Source organism: Antechinus flavipes, chromosome 3 (genome assembly GCF_016432865.1).
Source record: "Antechinus flavipes isolate AdamAnt ecotype Samford, QLD, Australia chromosome 3, AdamAnt_v2, whole genome shotgun sequence".
Classification (NCBI taxonomy): domain Eukaryota; kingdom Metazoa; phylum Chordata; class Mammalia; order Dasyuromorphia; family Dasyuridae; genus Antechinus; species Antechinus flavipes.
This window is the reverse complement of record NC_067400.1, coordinates 304,005,049-304,027,628: the sequence shown is the minus strand read 5'-3', so window position 1 is coordinate 304,027,628 and position 22,580 is coordinate 304,005,049. Positions and strand designations below refer to the sequence as shown.

The 22,580-nt window shown below is 34.4% G+C and overlaps 1 protein-coding gene across 4 annotated transcripts in view; it reads right to left on the bottom strand.

Moving 5' to 3' along the window:
* The window catches only part of CD96 (CD96 molecule), a 151,875-nt gene that overhangs the window by 96,684 nt on the left and 32,611 nt on the right, over positions 1-22,580 (bottom strand). For all 4 annotated transcript variants that reach the window (XM_051985263.1, XM_051985262.1, XM_051985264.1 and 1 more), the window contains 2 exons: positions 20,920-21,276; positions 9,713-9,837 (listed from right to left, as the gene is read on the bottom strand). In XM_051985263.1, the coding sequence (XP_051841223.1) occupies positions 9,713-9,837; positions 20,920-21,276 (482 nt within the window). The remainder of the gene's footprint in view (positions 1-9,712; positions 9,838-20,919; positions 21,277-22,580) is intronic.

Here is a 22,580-nt window from a genome sequence, read left to right as displayed (position 1 = left end):
CATCTAAGTTCATAAATAATGTTGGCATGATTGTTATATTAGTTGGCAGAAAGGCAGAACTCCCAATCACTTATATTCTTTTCTCCCTACCTTTTGGTAGTCTCTGCTACTCCCCCTTTTACAATGACTTTCCCAAGTTACTCTTTCAGCTCCTTTCCCTCAAAGAGTGACTTTCCTTTCATATTTATCCCAGGAAAATAGAAGAACCCTATCTCTATTACTATTTAGCTAATCATAGCAGTCACTATTGCATGACTCATGGCCCAGGGGAACCCCAGGATGAGTATTCTCTCTACTCTGAATCCCCAACCAAAGATCCCCATATGGCAAAATGTTATTGTTCTCTCTCTCTCTCTCTCTCTCTCTCTCTCTCTCTCTCTCTCTCTCTGTCTCTCTCTCTCTGTCTCTCTCTCTGTCTCTCTCTCCCTCTTTCTCTGTTTCTCTCTCTCTCTTTATCTCTCTCTCTCTCTCTCTCTCTCTCTCTCTCTCTGAGCTCCCCAATTGCTATTACATTTGAACAATAATAATATATAGATAGATTGGCAGCATTTAACACAATTGCTACTTGGGGAGAAAAAGAAAACATTTAAGCATAGAAAGGTAAACAGATTTTTAAGACTCGGAGGCAGCATCTCTTTCTATAGAGAGGCATTGAAACTTAAAGACATAATCTCATGTCACTGGGAAGCAAAGGAAAAGTGGGGAGGAGTCTTAAGGGAAAGATATGGAAGCCAAAGAGAATTTATTAGGAAAAAAAAAAAGATTAGCTCAGATACATCTAGTGCACAGTATACCCTCGCAGACTTAGTCCTAAAATCTGGCATTAACTAATGGGAACTTCCCTCCATGGATTTCTCTATCTTAGCTCCTTATAGTTTTTCTGCATTGACCTTCTCCAGTACTGGGCTTTTCTTTTTTTACCTCTAGAGTGCCTTAGAATAGAAAGATCTAATTTATTAAAGTCAGGCCCCAATAGTCCTAAGATTAAGAGGTAAAAATTACCAAGTTGTTGAAGAAGAGATCTTGAGAAATTTCTGGCTGAAAACAGCAGGCATCTATCTCAAGCTTCTTGTTACATAATTATATGGTCATTTAGTCAATCATTATTTAATAAGCACCTACTCTGTGATAAGCACTGTGCTAAGCAATGGAAATACAAAAATAGGTTAAAGATGGTCTCTGCTTTCAAGGAGCTCTCAGTCTAATGGGAGAGACAACATATAAACAACAAATATGCATGTACTTATAGGATATAAACATACACACATATACATATTTATCTGTCTCTATCTATCCACACGTATGCTATATATAAAATAAATTTGAAATAATTAACATAGAGAAGGCATTAGAATTGAGGGGGCCTTAAGAAAGACTTCCAATGGAAGGTAGGATTTTAGCTGGGATTTTGACAGGATACATTTTCAAGATGTCTAAGGAATTGGAGATATCAATCTAGAGCTCAGGAGAGAGGTTCTAGTTAGGCAAGTAGATCTGAGAATTATTAACATACAGATAATTTAATCTATGGGAGGTAATAAAATCACCAGGTGACATATATATATATAAAGAACTTTGGGAAGGGAGGTTATTAACTCCTAGAGGAGTGAGATAAAGTAGTCTTTGTGCAGAATATGGAACTTCAATTGCATCTTGAAAGAAATAAGAAATTCAGAGAGGCAGAAACACTACCTAGTTAATCCCACACCAAACTGCCTAGCTATCATCCTCCTCTTCCTGAAAGACAAAGAATAGGAAATTCATCCAAGAAGATGTTATCAGATAGATAAATTTTTGCCTCAATTTGCCTAGAACCAGGTCTTGATACTGCTTCTCAAATATCTCTACTTAGTGTAACCTTTCATATCCCTGACTGCTTTCCAGTTCCCCTCTATATACTGTTTTTTTTTTCCCCTCATGAAAACGTAAGGTCTTTGAAAACAGATATTCTTCTTTACCTGTATTTGTTTCCTTAGTCTTTAGGACAATGTCTGTCTCTCTGTCTCTGTTCCGTCACTGTCTTTCTGTCTGTCTCTGTCTTCTGTCTTTCTGTCTCTGCCTCTCTGTGTCTCTCTGTGTTTCTTTCTCTTCTTTTCTGTCTCCCTCCTCTTTCTTTCTTTCTCTTTCTTTCTTTCTTTTTTTCTTTCTTTCTTTCTTTCTTTCTTTCTTTCTTTCTTTTTTTCTTTCTTTCTTTCTTTTTTTCTTTCTTTCTTTCTTCTTTCTTTCTTTCTTTCTTTCTTTCTTTCTCTCTCTCTCGCTCTCGCTCTCTCTCTCTCACACACACACTATATTTCCCCATAGTTGGGAAAGAACCATGCCTGCCTATTAACTTATGTTTTTATACAATCACTCATACTCAGTACATTTCTTAGTAGAGAAAAAAACAGATTCCTCTGAACCAGTTAAAGCTTCATTTTAGAAGATGTGTGACAAAAACAAAAGGTATTATGATGCCAGAAGATGGTGTCAAGGTTTTTGACAAGGAGATGAAGTTCGTTTGAGAAACCTTGGCTTTCAAAGGACTTACAAGTAACTGACCAATGGAAAGCTAACCTATACAAAGTTATTGAGAGATTAGATAACATATCTGTTTACAAATTTCCCTAGAGAATGGAGGCACCCTATCAGAAGTATTCACTGTAACCATTTATGAACCATAGAAGAGTTCATTGGAATCTCTAATGAATAGTTGGAGAGAACTGATAGTCACTTTAAAAAAGACTGAGCAAAAGACCATCCTCTTCTATGCAAGGACTTTCTAATCCAGTTTAGTTTAGTGAACTAAACTAATGATTTTAGTGATAAGTTTAGTGAAGGTAACTGTGTTATTACAGAGCAGGAATATTTAAAACAGAGGCAACTCCTTTCATGCCCGAAACTACTACAGAGAGTCCAATAATTTAATTTCAACCCACAGAGCAGGAACACATTAAAAGCCAGTCTGACATGGTTGCCAGATCAGGTATAGACAAACAAGTCTGTAATGATCCTGATACTCAGTCCAGGTACTATCTCTGCTATATGAGCAGAGAGATTAGTCAGTGGCAAGAAAATTAGGCCTATTAGATGACTCACTAGGCTAAAGTTATGATGTTACAGGTAAATCTAAAGAAATAGTTTCACATGTATCTAGTTGACAATATTAGATAAGGTCCATGTGAAATGTGCCTTGCATGCAAGTGCATATGCTTACTGGTATAGATGGGACAATTAAGTGGCACAGTGGATAAAGCATTGAGTCTGTAGTCAGGAAGAGCTGAATTCAATCTAGCCTCAGAATTAGGTCTGTGATTCTGAACAAATTACTTCATCCTCTCTGCCTCAGTCTCCTCCTCTGTAAAATGAGCTGGAGAAGGAAATAGTAAACCACTGCACTATTTTTGCCAAAAAAAACAAAAAACAAAAAACAGAGTCAGAAAGAGTCAGACATGGGTAAAACTTCTGAACAACAACAGCTGTTGTATGTGTGAATTACAGAATGCTTGAATATATAAGTTCTTATTTTACTATTTTATTCACTTATATATGTTTTGCATTATATTTATGTTATATCAATGGGTCTTTTTATTGGTTTGCATATATGCTACTGCTTATAATTAAGTTGCATTTTTAATATAGGTCTATTGATAGGATTATTGCTGTAGTTAACTAACTTTGCTTTGATAGTTAACCTTATATTGTTTTGATTTATTGTTGTATATTATGGATATGTGTGTACTTTCAAAATGTTCATTAGGCATGTTGTCACTGTTGAGCACTTTGCAAACATCAAAGTGTTATATAAATCCCAGTTGTTTATTATTATTATTAATTATTAGTAATCTTACACTCTGTGGTGATATCTTCATTTCATTAGTCATCTACTTAACTCCTAGTGAGCTCAAAAATATTTATAGAGCAATACAGGGGTATATGGGTAAATGTTTAACAATAAAATAAGTTTCCAAACTTTCTGGGGAAATATTTATTCATACACATTTATAAATTTAATCTTCATTATTAATATTTCTTCATTCATTTTCTAGAGTCTAGATAATCAACAAAATAACAAATTCTAATTTGTAGCAAAAGTATACTTTGACATGTTAATGCTCACCTTAAAAAATTAATAATTGTTCTTCTAGCTAGGTTAGAAATGGCTCTACTATACTCCTGTGTCTTTGACTGAAATAGTGAAAATTGGAAGAGAGAAGATTGTTTGAAGAGAAAGATAATGACTTCAGTTTTTGACATGTTGTATTCATATTCCTGGCATCTAAGACAGTGCAGGGCACATAGAAGATACTTCATAAATGCTCATTGGTTGACTAAGTGACATGACCAAGTCACAGCAAAGCTCAGAAATGTCAGAGCTGGATCTTAAACCTATTTCTACTGCTTCTAGGTCCAATGTACTTTGCAATTTTGTCACATTGCCTCAAATAATTTCCTATATGATGAAGAAGACTTTCCTTTCTTTAGCCCATTGAGATGTTTTTCTTTGGAATTTGGCCTTCTTATTCCCAACTTTGGCTGTTATCTACAAAATTCTTTATCTTTGAAGGTTGTTTGGAGATTTAAATAGTATGTTACTTTCCTTTCTCTATAAACTCTTACTTTTTTCTTCAGAAAAAGCTACTTCTTTATTGTCTTAACTAATGGGGGAAAGAGGTAGTGAATGAAAGCAAATGTTATAGCATGTCTAAATTTCATTTACTATGTTCAGATTACCTAATACAGCTAGGTACTTAATGCCTGTTAACTGGTGGGTTTATTCTCAATTGCAGACATTGTTTTACAAGAATTACTAACAAGCAATAATATTGGTTGTATCTATAAATCCTCTGACAGAATCTTCAAGCCTTTGAATTTGTATCATTAAAGCTTAGCATGGTACCTAGCATATAATAAGTACTTAATAATAATCTCTTGCTGATTGATTTATTTATGCAAGAGTTCACCTGCAATGAAAAGATCAGTAGTCAGCAAGAAGGAAGAGGTGATACAAAAAAATCTGCAAACTGCATGTTCAGTCTCTACTTTCTCACTTTCTCTATAGGTAGAATCTAGGAAAACTAGAAGGCTATTTGGGAATCTAAAAATAGAATTAATTTTTCCTTTCTTTTCATGAGTGTTTGTCCATCTTCAGCTATAAAGGATAAATTAAGCAATATTTAAGAAAGTCATCTTGTGAGAAATGACAATCAGAAGGAGTTAGCATGAGGGATCTTTGTGGTCTATTTCTGACTTTCTTAATGAATGAACTTTGAGAATATATTTGATTGTTTTCTATACCTAAGTATAAAAAATGAGCCTATTATCCTCTGTCTCCATCTTTTAATTCTAGCCTATCTAAACAAGATTATTCTCTAAGACCTCTATACTTAGGTCCAAAGTAATGATCCTGCTTCTTGAAGGGCTAAGTCAACCAAACTAATCAAAACAAAGACAAGATGGCTACTATTATTATTTAATTCCTATATTTGCTCATTTACAACCTAATTTAGCAAATTTATAATTAGTATGGGTCAGGTATAAAGTACAGTTATAGCTTTGGAATATATAAACATAATCCTTGCTGTGAAGGCAGAATTTGCCTTCGCTTTCCTCAGAACCTGCCTGGACTTGCATAATAGATAATAAGTAATAGACCAAGGATTAAGAGTTTGTGTCTGGAACTGAAAACTGTGGTCATGTCAGCTACCAGTCACTCAACAATCATTCATAAAGATCATACTATGTGTCAGGGATTGTATAAAGCATTGGAGATAGCAAGAAAGATAAAAACATGGTTCTTGTTCTCAAAATTATGAATTTTTACACTTAGAAAGACAGATTGAATGATTTGACAGGAGATGCTAGAGCTAAATTAGATGTCACACTTAGCCAACCTGCCTAGGACTCTGGAGAGAAGCATGAATACTATAGAGGTAAAGTAATCCTTTGCTACCCTCACCCTACTCCTGTTCACTCTGTTTTTTTTTTTTGACAGCTAACTCTAGGGTAGTCAGCTAGGTGGATAGAGTACTGGCTCTGGAGTCAGGAAGACTCATTTTTGTCAATTCAAATCTGGCTTCCAACATTTACTACTTATGTGACCCTGGAAAGTCACATAATCCTGTTTGCCTCAGTTTCCTCATCTAAAAATGATCTGGAGAAGGAACTGGCAATCTACTGCAGTATCTTTGTCAAGAAATACCAAATAGGATCATGAAAGATTGGACATGGCCTAACAAAAACTCTAGGGCACCTATGGAAGTTTTCAGGCACTATTATAGGAGGTAGAATGGAGAGGGAGCAGGGCACATCATCCCAGCCACAGAACATTCCTGCAGTGGGATTTTGGGGGTTTCTAAATACAGGAACTGAATTAGATAATGTTGAGATGATTATTCTTTTTTTTTTCCCTCACTGAGGGCTCTAGAAATCTTCTCTAAAAAAAACTTTCAGGTTTCTCTGATTATAAGTCTTGAACTTGAACTGGGGGAATCCAGAACATGCTACTTCACACCAAACTTTTTGTGATGGATAAATGTATGAATTCAGTCACTAATGGGCCAATGACTTTGAATGATTATAAAGAGGCTTAACTATTTTTGCTAAAACATCAGCTCAGAGGAAGTTCAGTACTGCAATATGTTACCTTTCTGTTTCAGTCATTTAAAATAAACCAACCTCTAATGTGTGCATATTTCTTTGTAGGGTACAGATTGTAGGGAGATAAGAATCTAAAAAAAAATGAGCTACAACCTCTGTGAAAACAAGGGAAATTTTTTCGCAATTAATTTTAGCTTTGTCAAGTTTGAGTGGGTGATGTGGTAAGTTTGTGAAATATATGTGAATGGTTATTTTACATTAAAATATAGTATTCCCATTTTACTGAATTCTCAAATTTATCCCTCACAAATAGCCACCTAGGATAGAACATTTTGGATTCTCTCTCTCCCTGCTTCCATATTTTCCTATTTTTCTTTCTTTTAAAATTTTTTGTTATAAAAGAAAGATTTCTAGAATGAGAGAGAGAGAAATTGGGGAGGAGCAGGCCAGGTGATATAAAAACAAAATACAACAACAAAATCTTAAAAAAAAAAAAAAAACTCTTACAGGGAAAATACACCTTTACTGAACTTGAAAAAACCTGGGCCAATATACAGGGCTAGATTCTAGATGTAAAAAGAATTTCTTTATTTATCTACAGCCACAATTTCAGCCTTTGATCTGGGAGGATACTTGACTATTATACAGATAAGATCACTCTCTACCTTTTCCTATCTACCTTTACAGATGGGAATGAAAATCATCAATTCATAAATATGAATAAGACACAACATCTGCCCTCAAGCATGTTATTCTATAAAGGTGTATTAGCCTGGTAGACCAGCATATATAGGAGAATTATAAGCTAGAAATAGTTATTAAGTAGTATATCAAAGTGTCATCAAACTCAAATAGAAAAGGGAAGGGATCACTGAATTGTATAGAAAGATCCCCATGGGCTGTATATTAATTTAGAAAACCACATGTTAACATTTTCTATGCTCTAGTGCATTTTTATCTACTTTGCTAAATATTTCCCAATCACATTTTAATCTGGTTTGGGCTGCACTCTGCAGTATTGTATGACAGGAGTGTTTGATATCTCTGAGGACATAAGATTAGGTAAGAATTAGTAGTCTTACCACCCTTTCCCTAAGTCCCAGAAAAGGTACATTAAAAATATTGTTTGATTGATTGATGAATAGACAATGAGAAAGGATCTAGAGTTATGATATTGTTAGAGAAATCTCTATATTAAAAATCTTTTCATCAGAATCATATTTATATTTCCTTTGTAATTTATAATTTTTAGAAATTTGTCTGAAATAGTAAGAAGTTCAGAAGTGGTCCTATTCCTAATATTTGTCAGTGATATATCTTCAAGCTAGATCTGCCTGATTCCAAAGCTAGATATCTATTATGCTTATAATAATATAGACACTAGATAGACAGATAGATGGATGGATGGATAGATAGATAGGTAGATAGATAGCAAAAGAGAGTCAGAAAAGAGATGGGGGAGGAAAAGAGAGGAAGGGAGAAGGAGAGAGAGAGAAAAAGAGAATGAATAAGCATTTATGAAGCATTTACTATGCATCAACCACTGTGCTAAGAACTGGGTGTATATAAAATATAAAGGAGAGCTGGAAGGGGAAAGAAACATATTGGGAGAGAAGGTGGTTACTGGAGAGGGTGCAGGACAGCCAGTGTAAGGTGAAGCAGACTAGAGAATAAGCAGTCAGTGAGTAGGTCTCAGGATGGAGTCATTCTGGGGTATGTGTGGAGGAGTGATGCAGCATTAATGATTCATGACTTCTTTACTATACATATTCCTTCAACCAGGGCAGACTGCCTTCTCATTTTATTCAGTTCTTGTACATGTTTCTCTGATCCCCCTCATCTCAACTCCCCACAAATCTTCCACAAATTACCTACCCAACATGCATAGATAATAGTCACTAGATTGGGCCCATAATAATATTAATTTAATATGTAATAAAATGCCTCCCGAGGTTATATTTTAGAGATCGCAAGTCTTCTGAGAGAGATTAAGTACTATAAAATGAAAAGCCACATTTTATCCTATGATAGGACGAGAATAAGTTGTTTTGCATTCTACTCTCAATCCCACAGCTATCAATTAGAAACAAGGACTTAAAAATACAAGCACACTTTTTCTGGAACAAGAAAACACACAAAGCATTTAGTTACCAAATGTGTCAGTGAAATGATCCTTTAAAGCAGAAGTTTCTTCCAAAGAGACTCCACTAAGCTACAGTATCAGTATCAAGTATTACTTTTTTTTTTTTTTTTTTTTTTTTTTTTTTGAGCAAGGGCAGACTTCTCTGGTCTGGTAACAGAATAAAGGTAAGACAGAGCTCTGAAATTTGCTTCCCTCATCCTTTCACTGTGTGACCTTCAGAAAGTCATTTGATCTCTCTTTCTCTCCTCCATTTATCTAAGCAGATGTCTCAGCAGGATGTTGAGCTAAGGCCTAAAATATTAGATAAAAGAATTAGCTAGTCAGTGAGTCCCTGTTCATTCAAAATACTATTACTTTCTTACTATATATAGCACAGTAAAGGGTCACCTATGGGGTGAAGGGGTTGGGGTAATATTATACACAAAATGAAAATATAGCCTTTTTTGAGGGAAACACCTTACTCTATGCCCATTAGGCAAGAACACTACAAAGCAATGATTTAGCAAATACAAATTAACATACAGTGAAGATGTTCAAGATTTGGAATAATTAGGACAACAACTAGATTCATATATGTGAGCATTTTTCCTATTCCCCACACATCATACTCTATCTCTCATCTTTATGTCTTTGCATTGCTTGTCTCTCCAAGTCTAAGAGCACTCTCATAGAATCCCAAGGTTCTTCTAAGATTCAACTCAAACATGAATCATTTTTGAGTCCTTTCACATTTCCTGTATTTCTCCCAAATTACATATGTACACATTGTTTCCCCCAAAAAACATGTAAGTTTCTAGAGGGCAGGATCTCCTTGATTTTTGTCATTGATTCCTATTACTTTTCCCAATGCCTGGCTCATAGGCCCAAGGCCTAATAAATACTTGCTCATTGATCAAATATTGCTATTTATCATTACTCTTCTAAAACTCAATTAATATGTAAATTCCAGGTCAAATTCCAGGTCACCTTTTCATTGAAAATAGTACTGCTTACCATCAGCCAGGCAACAGTAATCCCAGATGAAATGACTGAGGATATGTTTTGAAAACATGGAATTTTCAGTATGTGGTTGAATAATGCTTCTACTGTATAGTTGCCACCCTTCTCATCTTGTGCAACTGTAGCAAAATATAAGAAGAAAAAAAAGAAAAAAAATTATATTTTGAGCTTAAAAATTGTCTTTCATTCAAAGAACATGGATACTTTCACCAAATGTGATACATTAATCCTCAGAACATTCCTATAAAATAGAGGGGAAACAAGGACTATCACCTCACACTTTGCAAGTGTAAAACTGAGCTGCCAGGAAAGAAAATGAGTTGTAAATGTAAGAATGTAAATGTACAAAATCATACGCAGAAAAGAACAGAACTCAAATGGAAATTTAGCAGCATTCTCTGCTCAGTCTTGACTCTGAATTAAGTATTTAGACTCTGGTTCACAAAAAAGTACTTCATCTTTTAATTCAACGTTCATTTTGTTCCTTTAGTTAAAAGTAGAAATTGTGTGTGTGTGTATGTGTGTCTGTGTATGCGTATGTGTATGCCTGTGTGCATGTGTGTTTGCCTACACGCACATATGCAAACAATAAAAAGTAATAATGCAAAAATAAAGCTGAATGGGCCCATAACCTCTGAATTTTTTTCCTACCTAGATAATACTACCAAGAGTATATTTTAAAGCATGAAATTTCCATGTTACTTGGAATTCTGTGAAAATCTCCTTCTACTTAAGTACATATGATACAATAAAAATACCCTTTTCATTCTTTCCCTTCTCCTCTTCTCCTCTGTCTCTTTACATATCCATCTCTCTCTCTTTTTCTCTCTCTCTTTCTCTCTCTTTCTCTCTCTTCTTTCCCTCTCTCTCTGTCTTCTTCCTTACCTCCCTTCTTCTCTCTCATCTCTGTTTCTTTTTCTCTCTGTCTCTTTTCTCTTTCTCTTCCAGATGAGCATTTTACAATTTTGCGAATTGATATCTTTTCTTTTACAAATATAATTTTAATTTTTCATATGGATGAGATCATAGATTCATCAAGGACAAAAGCAGTAGAAGAATTCTTCACATTCCCAAATAGCTTGCAGATCAAGGGAGAAAAAAATCAGCCATGGTAAGAGAAAGCCAAGAATATAAGACCTTTCTAAAGTTTTAGTAATAATTGGAGAAACTACAACAACAAAACCTATACTACCATTTAGAGAATGTGTATGTATGTGCATGTACATGTGTGTATGTATGTATATGTACATATGTTTATTTCTTTGCACATGTCTTTTTTTCTATCTTGTCTTCATCTTTGCCTACACACATATATAAATCTCAGAGCCTAATTTGTCTGGATGCAAATCAGAGATGCTATAGTACATAATTATGTACCAAGTACCTGCAGTGTAGCTCTTGGGATCATTTTAGAAATTTCTCTCCTGTGGATTGGGAAGAAAGAAACTATTTCCTTTTAGTATCCCAAGGAAGCATATATGCTGAGTTTTCAATGCTTTGACATTTTGCTAAATGTTGTTATTCAGGCTTTTTCAGTTGCATATGAATCTTTCTGATTCCATTTGGGGTTTTCTTGGCAAAGAGAATGGAGATGTTTGCCCTCACATCTCCAACTTGTTTTACAGATGAAGAAACTGAAGAAAGCAAGCTTAAGTGATAAGATCACATAGCTAGTAAGTACCTGAAGCTGCATTTGAACTCAGGTTGATAGTTTTTCTAACTCCAGACCCAGCATTTTATTGACTGTACCAAGCAGCTGCCCATTCTGTTAAGTACAGACTGCCATATTTTCATACTAGTCCTATAGTTCCATAGCATAGAAGGTTAATCCTCTATCTAAATAACATGCTAAATGTAAGGCCTCATGGGAGAGAGAAAAGAATTTCTTCTCAAAGACTACCTAGTTCTGACAAGAATGGGCACATGTTAGTACTTTGTAAACAGAGAAGAGGAAGAGAGATGCAAATGACTTTGAAAGCTAACAGGAAATGCTGATTAACAAATACCTAAGCAGTGATAGATTTCATTTGTGTCATACTACTTCAACATTCATTTGTATATATGTTTATGTGTAAGCATTTTGGAAAAGATTTTACTCCCACACAGGGTTTACCTACTCGATCATCTTGCAAATTCCCCAAAGACAGTATATCTATTGATTTCAATGGCTACTGTTGACTCAACAGGAAGGTGGGTGAGCAAGTGAATGATTGCTTTGTTTTGTCATTGTCAGCTAAAGGATCAGAAATTGCATGAGACACATGTGAGAGATATTAACAGGGATGCTATATCTCTTGCCTAGATACTCTGAAGCTCAGGTTAGAAAAAATGGAGGGGGTAAGGTGAAAAAAAAGAATCATTGACTCATAGATATGGTGTCATATGGGACTTCAAAGATTATCTAAGTCAGCCTCTTCTTTCCCTCATTTTACAGTTGAGGAAACTGAGACCCTGAGATGATGTTGCCTGATGAAAAAGAAGAGGAAAAAGAAAGGGAGGAACTAAAGGGAAAATGGGGCTGGGGAGAGAAAGAAAAAAAAAGTCCTATTGGTGGGAGTGAGCTAACATATAATAAGCACTGGGGGGCAGATAATAGGATCACAGATTTAAATATGGAAGTGATCTTTAATGTAACATAGTCCATCCTCTTTATGTAAAAAAAAATGGAGGAATACAGTTTCTAAATGATTTTGTTCAAAATCATATGTTTAGTTATTTTTCAGTCAAGTCTGATTCTTCATGAACCCATTTAAAGTTTTCTTGGTAAAAATACTGGAGTGGTGTGCCATTTTCTTTTCTGGCTCATTTAACAGATGAGAAGATTGATGTAAATAGGATTAAATGACTTATCCAAGGTCACACAGTTAGTAAGTGATTGAAACTAGATTTGAATCCATGAACATAAATTTTCCTGACTTCAGGCCAGGTTCTCTATTCAGTACACCACCTACCTCTCTGAAGTCATAGGTAGTAAGTGACAAAGGGAGTGTGTGTGAACCTAGACTCCTTGGGTCCTAACTCCAATATAATCTCTACTATACTATAGTGTTACTACCTAGGGAACAAATTATCTGACATCCTCTCTCTTTGCCAATGTCATAGCTATCAAGCTTATGGGTATTGCTTGTCTGCTATAGTTTGGCCCTCTCTGTAAACAGATAGCCCAACCATTTCTGAAAGACTCAGACCATGACTTTGAAACTGATCTGCTGTAGTTAGAACAGGGAAGTATTAGTTCTGCCTCCATGTCCATGACCTCTATCTCCCTAGTGATTTGAGGAGGTTTTGGATATCTACCAGCTTAAGGAACCTAAGTTCATATCACATTTTTTTTTGTTTTATCAAAAATGCATTTTCCTTAAAGGTGTATAATACTCTCCTCTCTTCTTGTCTTCTCTTTCCCTTCCTTCTTCCTTCCCTCTCTTCCTCCCTCCCTTTCACCTTTTCTTCCTCTCTCCCTCTCTCTCTTCTTTCCTTCCTTCCTTCCTTCCTTCCTTCTTCTTCCTTCCTTCCTTCCTTCCTTCCTTCCTTCCTTCCTTCCTTCCTTCCTTCCTTCCTTCCTTCTTTTCTTCCTTCCTTTGGAGCCAACAAGGGTTAAGTGACTTACCCAGAAAGCTTATAAGTATCTGAGGCTGGATTTAAGTTTAGATCCCCTTGACTCCAGTTCTGGTGCTCTAGCCATTATGTTATTTAGCTATTCCTCTCCTTTTTTTTTTTTTTTTTTTTTTTTTAACATCTATTGTCGCTTTTCATCTGAACCACCATATAATTAGCACTCTATCTGGATGGTGAATTGATTTAAGTTACTAATGTTGAATTGGAATAGTATTATGACTTGGTCATAAACAGCATGTGAAGACAACACAATGGTTTCCTTTTTTCAGAATAACTGTGTAAATCATTAACCAGGAAATAAAAAAATAATGACTAATTTCTAAACTATGATTTATGAATATAGAGGATAATTGAATGATCATCTACTTCAACATCTTCCTAAACTATGCAACATTTCTCTTTAGAGGTTCTTAAACTGTGGGTTGTGACCCCATACAGGTCATTTAATTGAATGTGGAGGTTTTGAAAACTTGGCAACAGCAAAAGGTTTCTAAAAGCAAAGACCAAAATTTAATTAAAAATCAAACATAATGCTGATATTTTTCTGGCAATGTCTGGCCATGTTATATCCCTCGAATTCACTGAAACTGTGGTTCTGAACCATGTACTCTTTGAACTACATACATGCACAAATGCTGGCAGAAACACCTTGACTCAAATTTATAATGGGGTATAATTATATATGTGTGTGTGTGTGTGTGTGTGTGTGTATTATAATTACATAATTATAAAAATTTCTTGGGCAAAAGGGGACTCATGTGGAAAAAGATTAAGAATATTTATTCTATGCCATTAGTGATAGTGGTGGAGTTAATATGGTAGAATAAAAGCAGGAACTTCTCTGAGCTCTCCTCTAAATCCCTCCAAAAACATTTAAATAACAACTTTAAACAAATATTAGAGTATCAGAACCCACAAAAGAGGGAGTAAAACCATTTTCCAGCAAAGACAACTTAGAAGATTGATAGGAAAGGTATATTGCACCAGAATGAAAATGCACCACTTGGAAGAGCCAACAAGTTACCTTATTCCCAGAATTATCGCTGAAAACAGTCCCACAAAAAATCTGAATCTTAAAACAGTGTCTTCTCCATTTGGGAAGACGAGACTAACTTTAGTATAAGAGTTAAAAGTCAAGAATGGCTAGAAAATGAGCAAACAGCAGAAAAAATATCTGACCTTGGGAAGTTACTATGGTAATGAGGAAAATCAAATCAAATCCTCAGATAAAGAAAACAAAATCAATTTTCCTGCATCCAAAGCCTCAAAGAAAAATATAAATTGGTTTCTGGCCAAGGAAGAGCTCAAAAGGATTTTAAAAATCAAGGCAGAGAAGTAGAGAAAAAATTGGGAAGAGAAATGAGAGTGATTCAAGAAAACATGAAGAAAGAGTCAATATCTTGGTAAAGAAGGCACAAAAAATACTGAAGAAAGTAATATTTTAAAAACTAGAATAGAATAAATGGTAAAAAAAAGACACAAAAATCCATGAAGAGAAAAATACTTTGGAAAGCAGAATTGGCATAAAATCTCTCTGAAGAAAATAATTCCTTAAAAATCAGAATCGAATATGTGGAAGTTAATGATTTTATAAGACATCAAGAAACAATCAAAATCAAAAGAATGAAAAAATAGAAAAAAGTGAAATATCTCAATGGAAAAACAACTGACCTAGAATTTAGATCCAGGAGAGATAATTTAAAAATTATTGGTCTATCTGAAAGTCATGATCACAAAAAGCCTGGATATCATCTTTCAAGAAATCATCAAACTATCCTGATATTCTAGAACTAGAGGGTAAAATAGAAATTGAAAGAATCTACCAATCACCTCCTGAAAGAAATCCCAAAATGAAAAAATTCAGGAATATTATAGCCAAATTCCAGACCTTCAGATCAAGAAGAAAATACAGTAATCAACCAAAAAAAAAAAAAAAACCCTTAAATATCATGAAGCCACAGTCAGAATAACACAAAACTTAGCAACTTCTAAACTAAGGGAGTTAGAGGTCTTGAAATATGATATTCTGGAGGACAAAAGAGCTAAGATTACAACCAAGATCTAATATAACAGAGTATAAACCTTCAGGGGGAAGGGGGCAAATTCAATGAAATGGAGAACATTCAAGAATTCTTAATGAAAAGAACAAAGCTGAATAGAAAATCTGACTTTCAAATACATGATACAAAAGAAACATAGAAAGGCAAAAAGGAAAGAGAAATCAGAAGAGATTTGATAAGGTTAAACTATTTATATTCCTACATGAAAAAGTGATTTTTGTAACTTCTAAAATTTTTTTTTTTTTTGGTGAGGGACTGTTTTTTTAGAAAGAGTGCACAAAGACAGAAAGTCAAGGTATGAGTTGAATGTGATGGCATGATTATCTTAAAAATTAAATTAAGGGATAAGAAAGAATAATGCACTTGGAGAAGGGTTAAGGGAGAGGTAGAATGGAATAAGTTATCTGAAATAATAGTGGACTGGAACATATTTTTACAGTGAAGAGGGAAATGGAGAAAGCAAGGAGAAGTGCACATGGACTTTACTTTCATTCTAAACAATTCAGGGGGAATAATATGTACATTCAATTGGGTGAAGAAATCTATATTTACCATACAGGAAAATAGGAATGGAAGGGGTTAAGAGAAGTGGGGAGGGGGAGCTGATAGAAGGGATGGTAGTTTGGGGGAGATAAAAGTCAGAAGCAAAATACTATTGAGAATGAACTGGGTAAAAGGAGAGAGAGAGAGAGAGATAGAAAATAAGAAAAATGGAGCTAATAGGGATGGAGAGAAATATATAGATGGTAACGATTCTGTGAAAAACAGTTTTTATAGTGAGTGTCTCTGATAAAGACTTCAACATAGAAAAATGAGTCAAATTTATAGATATAAGCACCATTACTCAACTGATAAATGGTCAAAGAATATGACACAAATTTTCAGATAAAGTAATCAAAGCTAAAGACATTTCTAAATTACTATTGATAAGAGAAATGCAAATTAAAACAATTCTGAACTACTACTTCAAACATGTCAGATTGACTGACATGACAGAAGAGGAAAATGATAAATGTTGAAGGGATTGTAGGAAAATTAAAACACCAATTTACTGTTATGTAGTGATTCAGCCATTCTGGAGAACACATTGGAACTATGTCTTAAGGACTACAAAACCTTGCATATCCTTTGACCAAGCAATACATTTCTTAAGTCAGTATCCCAAAGAGATAAAAAAAAAAACAAAAAAGAAAAGGACCTTTGTGTACAAAAATATTCATAGCAGCTCTCTACCAGTAGCTAAAAATTAGAGATTGAGGTAATGTCCATCAATTAGGGAATGGCTCAACAAGTAGTTGCATTAGATTTTGATGGAATACTACTGTCTTTTAAGAAATGACCAGCAGGATGCTTCAGAAAAATAAGGAAAGACTTACATGAACTGATACAAAATGAAATGAGCATGATCAGGAGAATATTGTATATAGTAACAGCAATATTGTATGATGATCGACTATGAATAATTTGGCTATTCTCAACAATACAATGATCCAATAAAATTCTGTAGGGAATGATGATGAAAGATGCTGTATATCTCAAGAGAAAGAACTGGTATAACCTAAATGTAGAACAACAATTATTTTCCTTTTCTTCCTTTATTTCTCTTATTTTGTTTTGTTTTTAAATGTGTACTTTCTTTTACAGAATGATTTATATGGAAATGTGTTTTGCATGACTACATGACTACATATGTATAACCTATGTCAAGTTGTTGGCCTTGTCAATAGGAAACAGGGGAGGAAAGAAGAAAATTTAGAACTTAAAACTTAAAAAAAGAATGTTAAAATTGTTTCTACATGTATTGGGGGAAAATAAAATATTAAATAAGATACAAAATAAAATTGATAATAAATTGCCATTCATTCTCTTTTTGAACATTTGTAGTAACAAAGAACTAACTCCCTTTCAAGAAAAGACCATTCTATTTTTAGAAACCTTCATTTTTAATAAAATTATTCCATAAACTGCTTAAAAATGCAATGACTCCCTATAACTTGAACCCATTGGTTCTAGTTCTGCTCATTGGGCTTGTGAAAAAAATATCCAGTCACTTTTCTTCATGATAATTTTTCAAATATTTAAACATAACAATCATGTTTCCCCTAGCTCTAAGTCTTCTCCAGAATAAACATTTTTTGTTCCTTAAAACAATCCTTGTATGACACAGTTCCAAATCCTCTCACTCTCCTAGCCATGATATAGACTGGTTTGTTCTTCTTAAAAGATGGTCTTTAGAACTCAACACAATAATTCATATGTGATCCAGCACAGGTAGAATACAGTGGCACTATCATTTTAACTTTTTTTTAAAACACACACACAAATACAGCCTAAGATCACATAAGTTTCTGATGTGGGTTTGGGTTTGTTTTTGTTTATTTGTTTGTTTGTTTTTGGCAACTATGTTAAACAGTTAATTTATATTGAATTTGCAGTTCCATAAACCCCAGGTTTTTTTTTCTTTTTTCACATGTACTGCCATTTCGATATACTATTATTTTTTAAAACTTAAATGTAGTGCTTTCCCTTTTTCACAATCAAAATTCATCTTGTTAATGATGACCTTTCTTTCCAAACTATACAAATTACTTTTGTCCTCCTAATTCTCTTATCCTGGTGTGAGCTATCTTTGTGATTTCTTTTAATTTTGAAAAGTAGAAAGAGCACTGGATTTGAAGAAAGGAAAACAGAGTTTGGATCTTAGCTCTGACACTTGGTACTTATGAGGCTTTGACATGTCATATTTCCTATATGGGCTTCAGTTCTTCATCTATAAAAGGAGAAGCTTGTGACCTTTAAGCTTCCTTCAAACTCAGAATCCAAGCTTCTATGAACTCAGTTTTATGAACAAAAATAGGAATTGAGAAATGAAAGATTTATGAAATCTACTCCCTCTTCTCTATCCTATTAGACAATATATTATGCAATGCTAACATCTTTTTTTTTTTCTGAATTCAATGGAAGCAGAATTCTTTAAATGAAATATTGAGGAAGTGTGATTCATGGTAGCAGGATGTATCAATTTTGTAGACTTAGAATCAAACCATTTACCAACTGGGGAAATAACTTGTAACCTTATAAATTTGACTATATTCTGTAACAAAAGTAGTAGGCAAAAGATGTGGAGTATATGTGTGTGTACATATACACAAACATGTGTATATATATACTTATATAGACATATATATATATGTATACACACCTATGTGTATGTACATAGTCACAAAGCTATATGTATATATGCACTTATGATTATATACACATGCATACATATAAATATGGATATATATGGATAGAGAAAATAAAATTTATCGGGGGCTTTAAGATTAAGCATTTTAAAGAGTCAGAAAAAAGTTGGCTCTAGAACTTTAATGTTCAGCAAGATTTTCTTGATTAATATTACAGATGATCTATTCTCAAGGTATTTATTTTATTTGAACCCTGTAAGATAGGTAAGTATCTATAGGAGATTTTATCCCCATTTTGCAGATGAGGAAATTAAAATCATAGAATCTAAGTGTTGTGCCTTTGGTCACACAGCTAGTTAGCATAGATATGTGAATGTACATAATACTTCAATAAATAGTATATAGCTTTGATGTATAAATCCTGCTTAGATTATGAAGTTTCTACCCCCACTGCCTATATGCTTTTGAAGACGTTTCCCCTTCGCCCCTGAACTCCCCCAAAAACACGAGAATATCTTTGACTAACATTTATTAGTTATTATACACTATAGACTTAGAGTTAAAAGATTTAGAGGTAATATAATCCAAACACCTTATTTTACCTAGGATACTAAAGAGAACAGAGATGAAATGGCTTGCCCAGTCTTCCACACTTAGTAAGATGAGATAAGTTTCAAATCAAAGTCTTGTTGATTTCAAGGTCAAAGCTTTATCTACTTCTATACCACATAAAATGGAGAAATTTCATCTCTGTGTTGGGACTGACCCACATTCATCTTGCTGTGTTGAATCAGTATTTTTGAATGGTGCTTAAATCCTCTTTTGCTTATCATCCTATGTAATACCTTTTTAAGGAGCAGGTCTCAAAACTTCTTACTTGCAGAGACTGATTAACATGAACACTTGAAAATACTGAATGACTCTAAAGACAAAGTGACAGGAGAATTAAGAGAATGACAGGCTAAATGACTTGTCAGATTACCAATAAGTGGTAAGGAGAGTCAGAAAAAAGTTGGATCTAGAACTTTAATGTTCAGCTAGATTTTCTTGATTAAAATTACAGATGATCTATTCTCAAGGTATTCTTCCTCTTCCTTGATTACCTGCCAAATCAATGCAAGACTTTTCTTTGAGCAATGTCAAACAAACAAAGCAATCCAATTGCTGAATACCTTGATTCCTAATCTTGGATTTAATTATGAAGAGGCAGTTAGATGATGTAGTGGATGGGAAGGAAAGAAACAAGCATATACCTATCCTGTGCGAGACACCATGCTAAATATTTTATAGATATTATCTCATTTGGTCCTTCCAACAACCTTGGCAGGCAGATGCTCTTATTATTCCCATTTTACAGTTGAGGAAACTGAGGCTGGTAGCAGTTAAGTGACTTAGCCAGGAACACACAGTTAATAAATGACTGAGGCTGTGTTTGTCCTCAAGTCTTTCTGATTTTCTAAATTCAGCATTCTATTTGCAGTGGGCTTGGTGTTTGAATTCTACCTTAGATACTTTCTGGCTGTATGACCATGGGTCATACAGGAACCATAGCAGGTTCCTAATATTATTGTAATAGGCAAGCTCAATAAAGAGCAACATCAGACTTCAAAACCATCCTTAGATAAATATAAGGCTGAAGCTGAAGGCTGTGAATTTTAGGGACAATAGATTCAAACTTAAAAGGGATCCCAGGAGCCTTCTATTGCAACATTCTTATTAAGGACCCTGAAGCCTGGTAAGATGTGATCTGCCCCAAATCACAGACTTGATAAGCATGAGAGGGAGAATTTGAATTCAGGGTTTCTGCTTAAAGGTATACTGTTCTTCCCTCTATCCACTGAATTTTAAAGATAGGGCTTAAATGTAGACCTGTGATTTCATTAGAAAAGGGAATTTGCTGAATGAGGACACTGTCTACTCATACAGATCAGCTTTTTTCTCCACAACCTATTATCCTAGAGAGTTGCCTACAGCAGAGGAGTCAAACACTGACTGGTGGGCTGCTTGATATTCTGAAACTGGATTAACATTTAATTGGGAAATGTTTTTAAAAATAAATTAAAAGATTATAAAAATATTGATTTGATCTTTTCTAAGTCAATATGCTGTTAACAGGGATTCAACTAAATTTGAGTTTGACACTATTATCATCTTAAGCAACACATTTGCACAGGGTTATACATGTGGCAAATATTAGAGGCAGAATTTTAACCCAGGTCTTTCTAGTTACAAAGTCAAATCTCTACCCACTATACCATGCTCCTTCCTTAATTTGGAATAATATAAGAAGGCACAATCACCTTTCCAGTTCTTATTATGCTCAGTTTCTATTGCTTACCTTCATTCTGTACAAGGAGATTCTGGATCTTTGTCAAAGTGCCCTCTGGAAACAAAGTAAAGCTACATTCGTATTTCCCACTCGATGCAGAAGACACATTTCTCAAGTACAAAGTCCATTCTGAAACATTTGGTGACAATGCAGTGAAGGAGACTAAGGATTCACAGGAGGTTCCAGCACCACAGTTATAACCATACGAAGGGTGATAGAGACCTATTATTTCTGTATTATTGGTGATTTTGGACCATTGTGTTTGCACCAACAAGCTTTTCTTTTCAAGCTGACATGTCAAGTTCACATCCATGCCAGGAGTAGCATAGATGACGTTTCTTTCATCAAATCTTCCTTTTAGAAGACCTAAAAGAAAAGAATACCAAGCATCATTTTATCTGGTTTATTTTTCCTTGGTCACCAGATCCATTGGAATTGTTGATCAAACTGAGAGAACTTGTCAGTATAAGGACTCATGGTGGTATGAAAGAATCTGAGCAGCCCAGAAGACTTAGCTTCAGGATTGGTTCAGACAACTCATCCACTTAACTAGGAATGGGTTGGCAAAAATGTTTGCTTTTGAATCTAATTCAATTTTTGAAATAAGAACAACGAAACAATTCTTAATAAGAAAAATTTAAAATTCAAGATGATTTGTTTCCTTGATATGTTTTCTATGTCTCTTAATAATAAAACCTTCCTTCCAAACACTAATATTTGCGACTTTGGTGTCTTCCCTTCTCACCTTCTCTTCCTACATCTATTCATTTGCTTGGTGTTATCAATTCTACCTTTATAGCATCTGTAACATCTATTCCCTTTTCTCCACTCACATGTCCACAGCCCTAGCTCAGGTTCCTATCACCTGATTCTTATTTATTACAGCAGAGAGGTAATTGGACTCCTGGCACTTAGTTTCTTCCTGATCCACTCCACTCCCCACACAACTGACAAAATAATATTTTTAATGACTTATTCTGATTCCAGAGGACTGATGATGGAATATCCTACACACTTTCTGTAAGAGAGGAGATGGATTTGGGGTATACATTGAGGTACACTTTTTGGACATGGACAATGTAATAATTTGTTTCACTTCACTGTGCGTATTTGTTACAAGTGTGTTTTTCTTTTTCATTTAGGAAGGAATATGAAGAATACATGAGGAAGGTAAAATATTTTTGTTGAAAAATTTTAATATTTTATAATATTCTCAAACAGAAGTCTGCTTATACCAATCTTGCTTATACCAAAACTTCACTGGCTCTCTAATGCTCTAAGAAAATATGAACTTCTCAACTTAAAATTTAAATCACTTCATAATTTGGCTCTGGCTTATGTTTAAAGGTTTACTGCATAACACGCCCTGTAATGTACTCTTAAATTTCAGCTGAACTCAACATTCCATCTTTTATCTCTGTGACTTTGTAAAGGCTTTTTGTGCTTTCTTAGAGTGCATTATGTATTTCCCCCATTCACAGAATCCTTGTGTTTCTTCAAGGATCAGCTTGGGTATCATCTCCTATAAGAATTCTTTCCTGTTCTTATTATTATTTTGTTTTTTATCCTAAATCATTATGTATAGTCATAGCTATTTAGTATATTACTTCCAACCCATCCCTCTTGGAGAATGTCATCACCTTGGGGACCATTTTTTTGTCTTGCTTCAT